This window comes from Calypte anna, chromosome 1 (assembly GCF_003957555.1).
Source record: "Calypte anna isolate BGI_N300 chromosome 1, bCalAnn1_v1.p, whole genome shotgun sequence".
Lineage (NCBI taxonomy): Eukaryota > Metazoa > Chordata > Aves > Apodiformes > Trochilidae > Calypte > Calypte anna.
Window position 1 is genome coordinate 138,307,109 of NC_044244.1, and position 12,542 is coordinate 138,319,650.

The following is a 12,542-nucleotide window of genomic DNA, read 5'->3' on the forward strand; positions in this document are numbered from 1 at the left end:
CCCGCCAGGGGGCGCCGCCCCTCCAAGGATGGCGGCGGGGCCGGAGGGCGGCGGGACCCCCGCCCGGCTGCTGGCCGTGGGGCTGCCCCTGCTTCCCCGAGGGGCAGGTAGTGCCCACCGACCACTTCCCGCACCCCTCCGCCACCGCAACCCCGCTCCCCTCAGGACAGGTCGCCCCGAGTGCCAGAGTGGGTTGCAGGGGGCTCCCCCCGCTCCGGCCCGGCAGTCCTCGGCTCCCCTCCGAGGGGGCTCCTCCGCCTGCCCCCGGCGGCGTGCGGCCACACGGCCCGTCCGGCAGCCTCCGCCAGGAGGAGGAGGGAGCCGCGGCGGAGGAAGGCGAGCGGCGAGCTCTGCTGGGTCGGGTTACAGGGAGCCATGGAGCGGCGGCGAGGCGGTGGGGCGGGCGGGGACCGCCTGCGGGGCGGCCGCCGTGCCGCGGGCGCCCCCCCGGGGCTCCCCGTCGCTCCCCGCCCCGCGCGGAGGCGCGGCGGGCGGCTCGCCGGGCCGCGCCGGGCCCCGCCGCAAGTACTGAGCGGAGCCGAGTCGCGGCGGGCGGCGGGACGAGGCGCAGGCAGGCAGGTGCCCTCCGCCCGCACCGCTTCGCGCCGCTGGCATCTCCTCTGCACCGCACGGCTCTGGGCAGCGCCGCCCAGGCAGCCCCCGAGGTCGCCGCCGCCGCTCGCCGCCGGTGGCAGCCCCGCCGCCGCCTCCCCGCGCAGCTCCGCCACCCCGATGGCCCCATCCGCCCCTCCGCCGCCCCCCTGCGCCGCCGCCGGCGGCCGCGGCGGCCCTAAGGGCGTCGGGGCCCTGCGCTGCCCCGCGGAGGGGAGGCGGAGGCGGCGGCGGCGGGGCGGGGGCGGAGGCGGAGGCGAGGGGGTGGCGGAGCGGCGGCGGAGCGGCTGCGGAGCGGGAGCCGGCGGCGGCGGCGGCGGCGATGGACGAGTCGTCGCTGCTGGACCTGCTGGAGTGCTCCGTGTGCCTGGAGCGTCTGGACACCACGGCCAAGGTGCTGCCGTGCCAGCACACCTTCTGCCGCCGCTGCCTGGAGAGCATCGTCAGCTCCCGCCACGAGCTGCGCTGCCCCGAGTGCCGCATCCTGGTGGGCTGCGGCGTGGACGAGCTGCCCGCCAACATCCTCCTCGTCCGCCTCCTGGACGGCATCAGACAGCGGCCCCGCACCGCCGGGGGCGCCAGCGGCAGCCCCAGCGCCGCGGCCCCCGCGTACCCCCAGCCCGCCGCCGCCCCTAGCGCCGTCGCCGCCGCCGCCGCCTCGGCCGCCGCTAGCCTGCGGGAGCTGGCGGCCGCCAGCCGCAGCGCCCTGCTCGGAAAGGTGAGTGCTGGGACAGGGGTGATCGGGCGGGCGGCAGGGACCGGGAGAACGCGGGCGGGCGTGTGCGCGTCCCCACGGGGCGCCGGGCGTCCCCGGTTTGCCGGGACGTCCCGCGGGGTGGCGGGGACTGTACCCTCTATCGCGGTCGCTCCTTCGATGTAAAGCTGTGAGGCAAGGGGATTCTTGGCCGGGGATTGCCTAAAAGTACTCCGTGTGGCGGAACGGGATGGGGCAGCCCCGGGACCCACCGGTGGGGCTCTTCCTGGCTGCCCAGCATCTGCTGCCTCGACGGGCCCCGGGGCAGAGCCGGCTGTAGCGGACCTGGACGTGTCTCTTGGAGTTAAGAAACACGAAAGTCCCTCGAAAGCACTTTTATCCGACGTGTTGCCCTTTGCCGGGTGTCTGTCAGGTGCCGGCAGGAGGTGGCTCCCGCTCTCATTCTGTCCGCGGGGATAAATCGCTGGAAACATTCGACGGGTCCGGTACCGGGCGCTGCCGTCTCGCCCCCGAGTTTTCTCCGCCGCTCCCGGGCGTTGCCCGCGCGTTTACAACCACGCGGGGTCCTTTTGACAGCCAGAATGGAGTGGAGGTGGAAGGTGAAGTTTCTCCTCCCAAGAGAACGAAATTTCATTTTTATGTATAAGTTGTGTGATTTATTGAAGGACAGTACTGCAACATATGCATTTATTTATTTTAAAACAGCAGTCGAGTGCCCGATGCTCCCTTTAAAATCAATTCAAGGGTTTCATTGACTCAGAGAGGACAAGATCAATTCCTGTCAGTGTTCTGTATTATGATATAATTCAACACAATAAAATTTACTGTAGGACCTCTTCAGGAGTCTTTGGAATGGAAGTGCTCTGCAGACTGTGAACTTCTGATTTCTAATGTAACATATCCAGTGGATATATTTAATTGTCTGATCTTTCACAAAACCTGCTTGAGCTATAGTTCAGCGTACAGGTTTTTGATTCAGAAAGGTCAGTGCAGAGATTCCTTGTGAAGTTATAGAGCTGTAGTAAATGTTTTGATTAATTATTTAATTCTGGCGGTTTGTTTTTGGTTTTTTTCTGAGAAAAAAGGATATAGACCTGTACCTGGGTTTTGAAGTTTTGCCTACAGGAAATGATGGCAAATGCCACACATTGTTCCATAAAATCCAATTTTGGAGTCTGAAGTGAAATATGCTTGGCAATATTTCTGGAAGGATAGATGCTTTATTACTGATCTGTAGACCAGAAAGATCTTCAGGTATTTAATAATATATGTCAAGTTTAAGGAACAAAAAAGCCTGTGGGAATCTTCCTTCTGCTTTTTTGCTGATCAGAGTCGTGGCTTTGTTATAGGAGACAACTCCTGTCATCATGAGTTTCAGTGCTACAAAAAGGAAAGTTTGGATTCATTAGGTAGTTTAAAATATCATATCCTCATGGTCTGGTTTATATCCAGAGAGTCTTCTCTTGCAGGAGGAAGGGTCTGCATGGAAGGGCCATTGCACCTGCAGGGTTTGTGTTGCAGAGGCAGGCTCTTGTACCCCGATCAAGCTTTTGTGACCAGCCTGCAAGAAAACAATCTGTGGTTTTCTTATTTTAAGATAAGTCAAGCTAGGATGTTACAGGGGAATGTGCATGTGAGGAAATGCTTTGTGAGGAAAGTTGCTTTTGAGTTTGTTAGAGAAGTTGAATTTTCATTATTTTACTATAAATTGACAGATTTTTAGAAGTTCCTTCCCTAGCCATTGTTTCAGATGTCATATAGTAAATAGAAACCCATCACGTTCTATTGTATTCTGACTTTGACTGAATAGGGCTTTGGTGAGCACCTTCGGTTCTGTCCTGTGTTTCTTTGTGGGTTGTTATGCATCTGAATGTGATATTAAGCTGTTACATATGGCCTAACAATCACATTTTGGCTCTTACAGGTAACAACTGCAGTTTTTTACCCCTTGCTGGGGCTAATAGATGATTCTGGGGCAGTGGGTCTGCTAGGGCAGAGTGGATCTGTTAAACTGTTTGCATGGCCTTTTGACTGACCTCACAATTTTATCCTGGAAATCAATGCAATGTGCTTGATCCTTACAAGGTTCATTACAGTGAAAGAGAGTCTGAACTAATCTGCTTTTAAAAAAAGCAGCAGGGGAGAATAATCCTCCTTGGAGCTGCTGATACAGCTGATTGCTGAGTTATCCTGAAGACAGGAGTACAGCACCTCTCTCTGTACTAAACAATAGATGGTACAAGCCAGCCTAGAATTAGGCTTTTTGAGGCTGATACTGATGAGCAAAACTGCATCTCTTTTGGTCTTACAGTGATCTTTGGCAGCTTAGCTCCCTTGGGGAAATCTGAAGTGATTCTTTGTGATATATATATGTATATATATATAATTTTAATTCTAGAAATTGCTGTAGATTTTCTGCCTGGGGCTCAAATGCAAATTACACTGTTTTACTAATTAATACCTTTCATTTTAGGTAATGTGGTATATAAAACAGGACATACCATTATGGGTTTCTTGGTTGGGAAAGAAACTGCTAATAAGGTAATGGCAGAAAGCCAAGGTCGCTTCTATCAGAGTTGAGTCTTGCCCAGATCCTTGGACTGATATGTTAGAATCACATTAGGGACCTGTTTCTACGAGAATTTTAATTAACCATAGAAGACAGAACAGGGGCAGCTTCCATGTTGCTGTTACACCTGTGTATTGTTTCTACACCTTATACTTTGGGGCAAGCTTTCTTTGCATAGCCTGTATTTTTTAAAATCAACAAAGGCTGTTTGACATCTTTGGCAAAACTCTGGGGGTTTTGTATGTCTTTGGTCCTTCTTTTCCCAGAATTTAATGCAGACTTGATTTATCCAGAGTGCTGAAAACCAGAGTGAGAGGGGCTAGGCTGGGGATTAGCTGGCAGTGGGGCTATCAAGACCATTCTTCAGAAACACTTCTGAAATATTGCAAGTATTTTTAAGATATGTGGTAGATCATCAGCATGAGAGATCTGAAAGTGGTGCTTACCTACTAATACATGTTTGAAAAATATTTGGGATGCTATTAATCTATAGTGATACGTGACTTTTGATAAGTCAAGTTAGTCTCCTGATGCCTCTGTTTCAGCCTGTAAAAAACCATAGTCTGTTTCTAAACGGTATAACATATTCTGGGATGTTTACAATAAAGATGCTATGCAAATGAAGAGTATGGCATTAAATGTTATAAAAGGCTCCAAATGCTGAAAAAGCATGCTGAAAGAGTGAGGGAAAGGAAAATAGGGAAATCCAGCATCTGTTAGAGTACCCCCCCCCAACCCCCCCCAGGAATAAAGCAGGAGGCTAAGAGTGCTTTATAATGGTAGGCGCATTACACACAAGGTTATAATTTATTGGCTCCTCTGTTTCCATTACCACTGTAGAATCGCTTGGGGAATTCAGGATCTGTCAAAGTAAATGGCTCCCTTAGATTGTTGAGGCATTATGGTAAATTTGCCTTCTTTACTGAGTGTGGGATTTGTGCTTTTTTAACAATTATTGCAGTTTATCACTTAGAATTTTTTCAGGAGTTCTCAGGATCAAATAGCCAGCTAAATGTGTGCAAGTCTATAGTAATTTCCTCCCAAACCAGGCATCTCCCACTCCAGGTGCAGGGTTTATTGCTTGCTTGCTTGCTTGCTTGCTTGCTTGCAATGCAAACTGAGAACAACATTTGCATGGAAAAAACACACAAAAACCAGCCTATAAAAACAAAACGTGTCTCCTGGTTTTCCCAGAAGAGAGATCGTGGCCGAAGTGACAGAGAAGCATGTGGTGCATTACCAGACAGGGATATAAGTAGCAGTGGAGAGTAAGATGTGTGCATAAGGAAAATGATGTGTCAGTGTGCTTGAGTGAGGTGACGGATGGGCTTCTCTCCTCTGTGTCACACTGGGTGCTTCTTCCAAGTATCAGTTTTGCAGAGCTATTTCACGGTTGCAGGTAGAACGCTGCAATTTGCTCACCCAGGTGGAAGGTTTGGTTTCACAGGAGCTTAGCAAGCAGTGCCAATTTGCTATCTAGACTTCTCAGTTGCTCTCTTTGTAAAATATTTCCAAAAGAGGCATTATTTTTTGTGACAGTCCTGCCTCATCATACACTATCTTGAAGGTCCTTTCCAACCTTTTCTGTCTGAAAGCTGTTGAGGTTACAGTGGATTGAATGTGAAGTAGATGCCACAGTAATTTTCCATGGCCACTTTTCTTTGTTGGATGCACGTCTGTCAGGTGAAGATGTCACCCTGAGTTACACAAGAAGAAGCAGATGGAGTCTGGTGTTCATAGGCATTTACATCCATTGTGACCAGTAGTGGGTTGTTTAGGGGACACACTTTGTCTTGAGCAGAGTGGTCTCTTCAGCGTGGATTTTTAATTATTTGATATGCACAATAGGAATGCCATCCTTGTCAGCAGTCCACAGTATGCATGGGCCTGTGGGCTTCCCTTATTTTTATTCTTTCTCTCTGATCTATCTTCTTCTCATACTGTAGTTTGTCTGGCCAGTGCCTGAATTTTGTCATAGAACCACCCAAATAGGGCTGATATTCCACGTGTCAAAATGTCTGATCTTGAGGGCTTTTTTTTGTCTGGCAGATGGCTAAAAAATATGTTTCGGTGCAGGAGATGAAAAGTCATACTAAAGGGCATTGCAAAAAAATATAGCCAGGAGTATTTAAAGTCCCAGCAATTTAAACTGTCCTCACAGAGGTAAGCATAGGAGAGGGGGTTGCTGAGGGACTGAGTCAGATAAATTCATTATCCACTGAGCTCTTATGCTTTTCAGAAAACCCGCCATTTGCAGATGTCATCTTTATGCCCATTATGTTTCCCAAAAATAGATTTGGATGATGCTTTTAACTTTTGCTTGCAAGCTAGAAAAAAATGCATGATGGGCCTGATAAAACCAAAGAGTGTCGGTTTTGACAGTCGACTTCTGGATTGGAAATCCTTCTGGTTTGGAAGCAGTAGCTCAGTCATATGTAGAAGAGTCATGGGGCCATGGAGAGGACTTTGTGCCACTAGCTCCAGGCCCTCCTTATTGGTCCCCACTGGTCCCTGTTGTCAATGTGGCATGTCTCTGTGGGACTCCTTGTGCTGTCAGATGGGGATGCTAAATTTAATCCCTGCACGTCAAGCCTCTGAATGATTCATGACAAACACTGGTTACGCTTAGCGTGTGACAGCACTCACTGTTTGGTAGCTGGTTACTCAAAGACAAAATGGAAAGACTTGCAGTACTCTTAGCCCTTGGATCCTGCTCAAGTTTTACTTCTGTCAATTTTTGCCCTCTTCCCCATAACCTTTTGCTGTCTGGGGAGACAACGCTGTTGTGGCTTAAAGGCTGAGAAGGGATGGCGAGTGTGGTTCTGTGGAAACATCGACCTCGGGAGAGCTGCTTCAACTTCCTGGCTGAAAACCTGCTCCAGCAGCACTCACCCACCCTCAAGGGCTTTGGGATCTTATGAGGGAAGTTGTCATACAAATGCAGTTATTATTAGAGAGGCTGGGATCTGGGGAGATGGAAAAGTGCCGGTTGCACACACTGAAGCCACGACAGTTGGGGTTTTTTTCTGCTGTTGACTGTGGTTTGGCAGAGATGCTGCACTTTGTTTGCAGGGATGCAGCGATGAGGTCTGTGTATGGGCTGTAACAGTACTCTGTATTCCTTGTTTCTAATCTCATCAGGTCGTGTTGGGGCAGACTCCTGGTGCTGGCTGGGTGCCCAACAGGTCAGACAGGCTGGAGGCACTGGCTGCTAATGCCCTGTGCCTGTACTTGGCAGGGCAGGGAGGGGGGCTACGTGGGCTCCTTCTGGATAAAGCTCCATCCGTGCAGTCAGTAAGCTGCCCCATGAAATGCAACAGCAACGCTTTATACATCCGTGGAGGATTTTATGCACTGAGAATGTGTCTTCTTGTAGTCTACAGTAATTTTTGTTTGCCATCTAATGGTTTTAGGTTAACAGTCCCACCACAGTTTCAACTTGAAAAATCTGTCTGGGTACTTCATGAGTTTTTGCACTGCTGGATTTAGAATTTCCCCTCTAATTTCACTGGTTTGTTCAAAATTTCATCTTGTTGCTGTTAAGAAGCGCTGCTTAAATTTCAGATAAAACCCATAATTCCCTCTTGCACTTTAGTAACCCACCTGTAATATATGTAACTATGGGATGCCACTTTCTTTTGAAGTCTGATCTTCCTTAGACGCCTTTCCTTAAGCTGCAAAAGACCAGTTATAAGTCATATTTCACTCTGATTAATGTCTTTAAGCATCACAACATTGTAATTGCTGATCTCTACTCCACTGGATAAATTCTGTTTTCAGGGAACTGCTAACTTCTTCTGACCAAAACTGTTTGGGATGCACACGGTTTCAGCTTTCCAGCACTCACTCATCACATACCAAACCGAATTTTCTCATTTTCAATGCGGTCTTGTTAAAATCTGATATTTAACAACAGGTTTTCCCAATCTGGGGTAAGCTGTCATGGGAAGAACCCAAGACTAGTTCTAACAGGACATGAGAGCCTGGACAAAGATAAACTATGGGATTTGAGAAAGCTGCATGACCTTGGCCTTGCCCCAGCTCCCACAGCAGCTGTGCTTCTGCAGCTGGGGAGGCAGCAGCAGGGAAGTGCAGTGCCAGCTGAAAGCTACCTATTTATCTCCAGGCTTAAACCAAACCAAAGTGCTGCCCATAACAGAACCCTTTCACATGGAGCAGACTGGTACTTTGGCTGGAAAGTTATTGGCCTGACTATAATGCAGAAGAAACCCAAACAACAACAACAACAAAAAAAACCCCACAAACAAATGAACAAACAAAAACAAAACCCCCAACCAGAAAAGGAGACAGGAACAATAAGAGAATTTGCTTGTTCATTGTGCAGATGGGTCTGGGCATAGGTTTTCCCCATTAAGCAGTACCACATCCTCTTTCTTTGGCCAGTTCAGATTCCATTGACATCCCGAGCCATGTCTTTTCCTCTCAGCTCGGGGCAGGGGGGGGTGCTGATGTGTTTTGACTCGCTTGGCTCTGGTACTGTCTTCCTCAGCAGTAATGTTAAACTCGTTACCTCCTCTTTGCGGGAAGTTTTGCTTATGTTGCTAGAGCATTGCTGAAAAACCTTTAAAATTGTTTGAATAGCTTTAAGAAAAAAACCCCACAGCATGTGCCCAGTAATTTAATCTAATTGTCCTTGCATGTAATTTGAACGGTTTTATTCGTTTAAAAAGAACAAACATTAATTTAACGATACTTGTACATGAGATGCCTCTCAGTTCAGGGGAAGGACAGACGGAGGGAATATTACTTTTGGGTTTAAAAAGACATTTTGTTTTCAGAAGTAGAGAGAAAAATGTAAAACATCTGGAATTAAGAGCACTTTCTGCCCAGTCTTCTAAGCCTAACTTCCATCTTTTCCACAGAACTTGCAGTGTGCTGTTTGCTGTTAGCTGGGTCATCTGTGAATGCAGGCAATGGGTGTCCTCAGATCTCCCTCAGATCTCCCTGAAGCAGCTGATGGGGCTGCACCCCTCCTCTGCCTCACTTTTGTGGGTCCCTAGGGTGGACTGGTATGTGCCACCAGGCTCACTCCTCCGTATCTGTAGGCCAGCTAAGGAGTGGAAGTGTTAAATACTAAAAACCACGGTTAGGTCTGCCTCGTCCCTGGTTTCAGGAACTTTCAAAGCATGGGTTGGCCCCTGCCAAAGTTTATCAGCTTGTCTGGTGCAGTTGGGATTTTTGGTCTGACCAGTCTGTTTTAGTGCAGTTGAGCCCGGGGAAGCAGTTGCTGTGGGATGTGCACCTTCGTGAAAGCTGCAAAACCCTTTCTGCTACAGGTCTCTGTCTTGTCCTGCTTTAGAAACTGGAAAGTTTAGCAGTCTGGGTGCCAGAGGAAAGAAGGCTGTGGGATTTGCTAATTAAAAAGAGAGAGATGGGATTGTTTTCTTTCACCATGGTGATCGCACAACAGAACTTGACTCGGGGATGCTGAGGAATTTTTGCCTGCTCTCGAAGGCGATGGGAAAAAAGGTGCAAAGTTCTACCCGGCTCTGCAGCATTCAGCCACGTTTCATTTTGAAGATATCTTAAGGTTTTGTGGTAGTAAGGAATTTGTTCCTCTTGTTGGCTGTCAGCTAGAATATGATTTATCAAACAAGGGAAACTAATGCTGTATATGGTTAAGTAGTGCCTTTCTGTGCACAAAAATGGTATTTAGGGGAAGAAGCTGCTTCTTAGGCAATGCTTAGGGTGTCTTTCTGCTGCTACAGCAACAGGCATGAGAGTCTGATTATTCAGGCAAGATAGCATTAAATTTTTTTCCCATTTTTTTTAAAGGTCTGATCCAAACCAATATGAATTGGCTGTTGCTAATTTTAGAATGGTCTGCTTGCATGAGATAAGTTTTAGTTTAAAGGGAAAACACTTTAACAGAAGGCTGGCAAGATTGTTATCAAAATGCTAATGATCCCTTCTCCTACAGTCTCAGTTATTTTCAGAGGGAGGACTAGAATAGACACATCATCTGAATAATATTGATTTTAATCTGTCTCATTAAGCCCTTAAAGTCTTTCCCCTTCTGGACAAAGGTTCATTAATTGCTGCAATTGACGTATCACTAAGTGAGTTTAGTTTCAAGGTGCGTAGAGGGAAGGAGAAATATTAAATGTTTAACATGTGTGCAGTTGTGGATGTACGATGGCTAAATATATTATAGTCCTTACCAAAAAGAAAGTGACACTGCCATGTCTGGTGTGCTGCTGCCTGATTGCTTTCTGTATGACAGCCAAGAAGTCAGACAAATACAGGCACTATCATATTTACTTTACTAAATGATAATTTCAGTAAATATTATTGAACATGTTTATTTGCAGATTAATTCCAGGCTAATTCCAACCAAAAAAAAAAAATCCTCTGTGGAGCTGCTATAAAAAGATCTGAATTTATGAATTTATTTTTTAATTTCTTATTTCATTTTGAAATGGCTTTTAACAGGCTGCCTTCTTATATGTTTTGAAATGCTTTTATCGCAGCTTATATCAAGTTTTCTATAAATTGCCATCCCTACGAGAAGATCAATGTTTTCATTTCCACTGATAGTAATAACTTATGAATTTTTAATTGTTTTAACTCAGTAAAGTAGCAGGAAGTAGACGGAAGATTTTATTTTGATTGACTTCAGTTAACCTTTACTCATCTGTAAATAAGACACAGAGAAATACATATGCATGTATGCATATAATAGATATCTATCTCCCTCCATGAATGTTTGGTTTCTGGGGAGGGACAGAAGAGCCTGTTCCATGCTTTCTTCTTGAGTTCATATCCAACACAGTACATCGTGCAGTATTGGACATGGTTCTGTGCTGTGTTAATGGCGCAGGGACTGGTCCTGCTGCATCTCAGGACATGTCCCAGTGCCCCCCCCCCATACCTGCTCAAGGGATGGTACACAGGGTGTACACCCTAAAAACACCGGGCTGTGATTGTGTGTTATGGCAGAGGGATGTCCAGCAAGGGTAGCAGCATCTGGCTGGAGGGGAGGTAGGGGAATGGGTACCAGCTTGCTGTGAGATGCCTGTCCCTTGAGGATGCTGAGGCCTGTGGTGATGGGCTCTTCTGGTCCTCATTATTAAGCCTCCTTGTGATTTTGTGCTCAGTTGTCATGAGGGAAGAGACAGGAATAGCAGAGGCTTTCCTGGCAGAGGCTTGATCTGCAGCACATTGAGTGGGCAGGATTTGTCAGTGCTGGGGCTGCTGCTCCTCGCTGGCTCTGTGTGGGGAGGGTGTAGTGCCGGGGAACAGGGAGGCGCGGATGGCTTCGTGCTCAGTCCAGAGCATCTTGTGTTTCAGCCAAGAGTTTTCGTGTGAAGAGCCTCATTCTTTTGCATGCTTCCTTTCTAAAACAAATCAGAAAAATGCCCTTGGAGAATACAGTCATACATACACGTCATAAAAGACAGTAAAATAATAGCTGACAACCATGAGATGAATTTTTTTTTCTTTTTTTGCTTATTCTCTTCTGCTGTGTAGGTAATCATGGCGTTAGATTGTAGTGGAAAACATCTGATGATTTCTATTTCACAGTCACACAGAAATGTAAAATCTGAAGCAATCAGACCTATTTAATAAGGAAAAAACAGTACATCATTTGATAAAAGGAATGTGTGGTACTTTTTATCTCTATTGCAAAAAAACCTTAATTTTTTCCTAGTTGAGTTTTATCTGTTCTTTTGATAAACACAAGACTTCCTCTTATATGCTGTCAGTCTTGCTTTTATCTGGGTATATATTTTCATGATGAGGCTATCACTACTATAAAAAAATAATTCAGCATATTTTTTAAAAAGGGGCTCTGTAGGTTTCAGCATCTGTAATACTATTGCTCAGCCAGGGAGAGGTCATTTTGTACTTATTAACAAACAAGAACTCAACAGTCAGGGTTGAATGGCCATCTTTCACTCATATGAAGCCTCAAAAATGAGGAATCAAGTAACTAAGGGGAAGGTTGGTGCTTTCCTCTCTTTGTCTTGCCTGTAGCACACTGCAAGAGATGCAAAGGTCTACAGAGTTGCTTTCCAGTTTCTCTGCTTCCAATGTTTGTTTCATATGGATATTACTCCACCAAAATCTCAGTTGCTAACAATTGGGTTTGCCTTTTGCCTTTTTTCTTTTAAACACAAAATACGACATTGAAATTGGTGCCTTCTGCGATGTATGGAGCTGCAATGAGCACTTCTTGCCCCTGGATGAGGGTGGGAAATGGGTTTGGTGCATCGAGTCATCACAGTTCTCTGGGGCACACAGAGGAGTCTGTGATGCTCTTTTATGCATCTCCTCTCCCTGATGTTTCAGCGACCTTTAAAAAGTTGCTAAAAATGGGAACTCCAGAAGCAAACTGCTGTCTTACTAGCAGTTACAGAAAATCCAGGAAAGGATCTGTGTCATTGTCCCCTTCCTGCCGTGCTCTGCCTTCAGCTGAAGACATCCAGCAAACAACAGCCTGTCCAAGGAGTGGGATAGGGTTCCCCATCCCCCTTCCTTCTCCATGTGCATCCTTGCTTTCTAACAGGCCAGGACACCTGCCAGTCTCAGGAGCAGAGGCACTTACACAGGGGGTCACTGAATTGTTAAATTAATACATTTGGATCCTTTCTAGGCTGTACTGCAGAGCCTGGCTTTCAAGTT

At 47.1% G+C, this 12,542-nt stretch overlaps 1 protein-coding gene across 1 annotated transcript in view; it reads left to right on the plus strand.

Annotated features, from left to right (window-relative positions):
- The first annotated feature begins 922 nt into the window (after window positions 1-922).
- SH3RF3 (SH3 domain containing ring finger 3) overlaps window positions 923-12,542 on the plus strand; it is a 252,996-nt gene continuing 241,376 nt past the window's right edge. Inside the window, exon 1 of the mRNA XM_030458181.1 lies at window positions 923-1,330. Within this exon, the coding sequence (XP_030314041.1) occupies window positions 935-1,330 (396 nt within the window). The 5' untranslated portion in view covers window positions 923-934. The remainder of the gene's footprint in view (window positions 1,331-12,542) is intronic.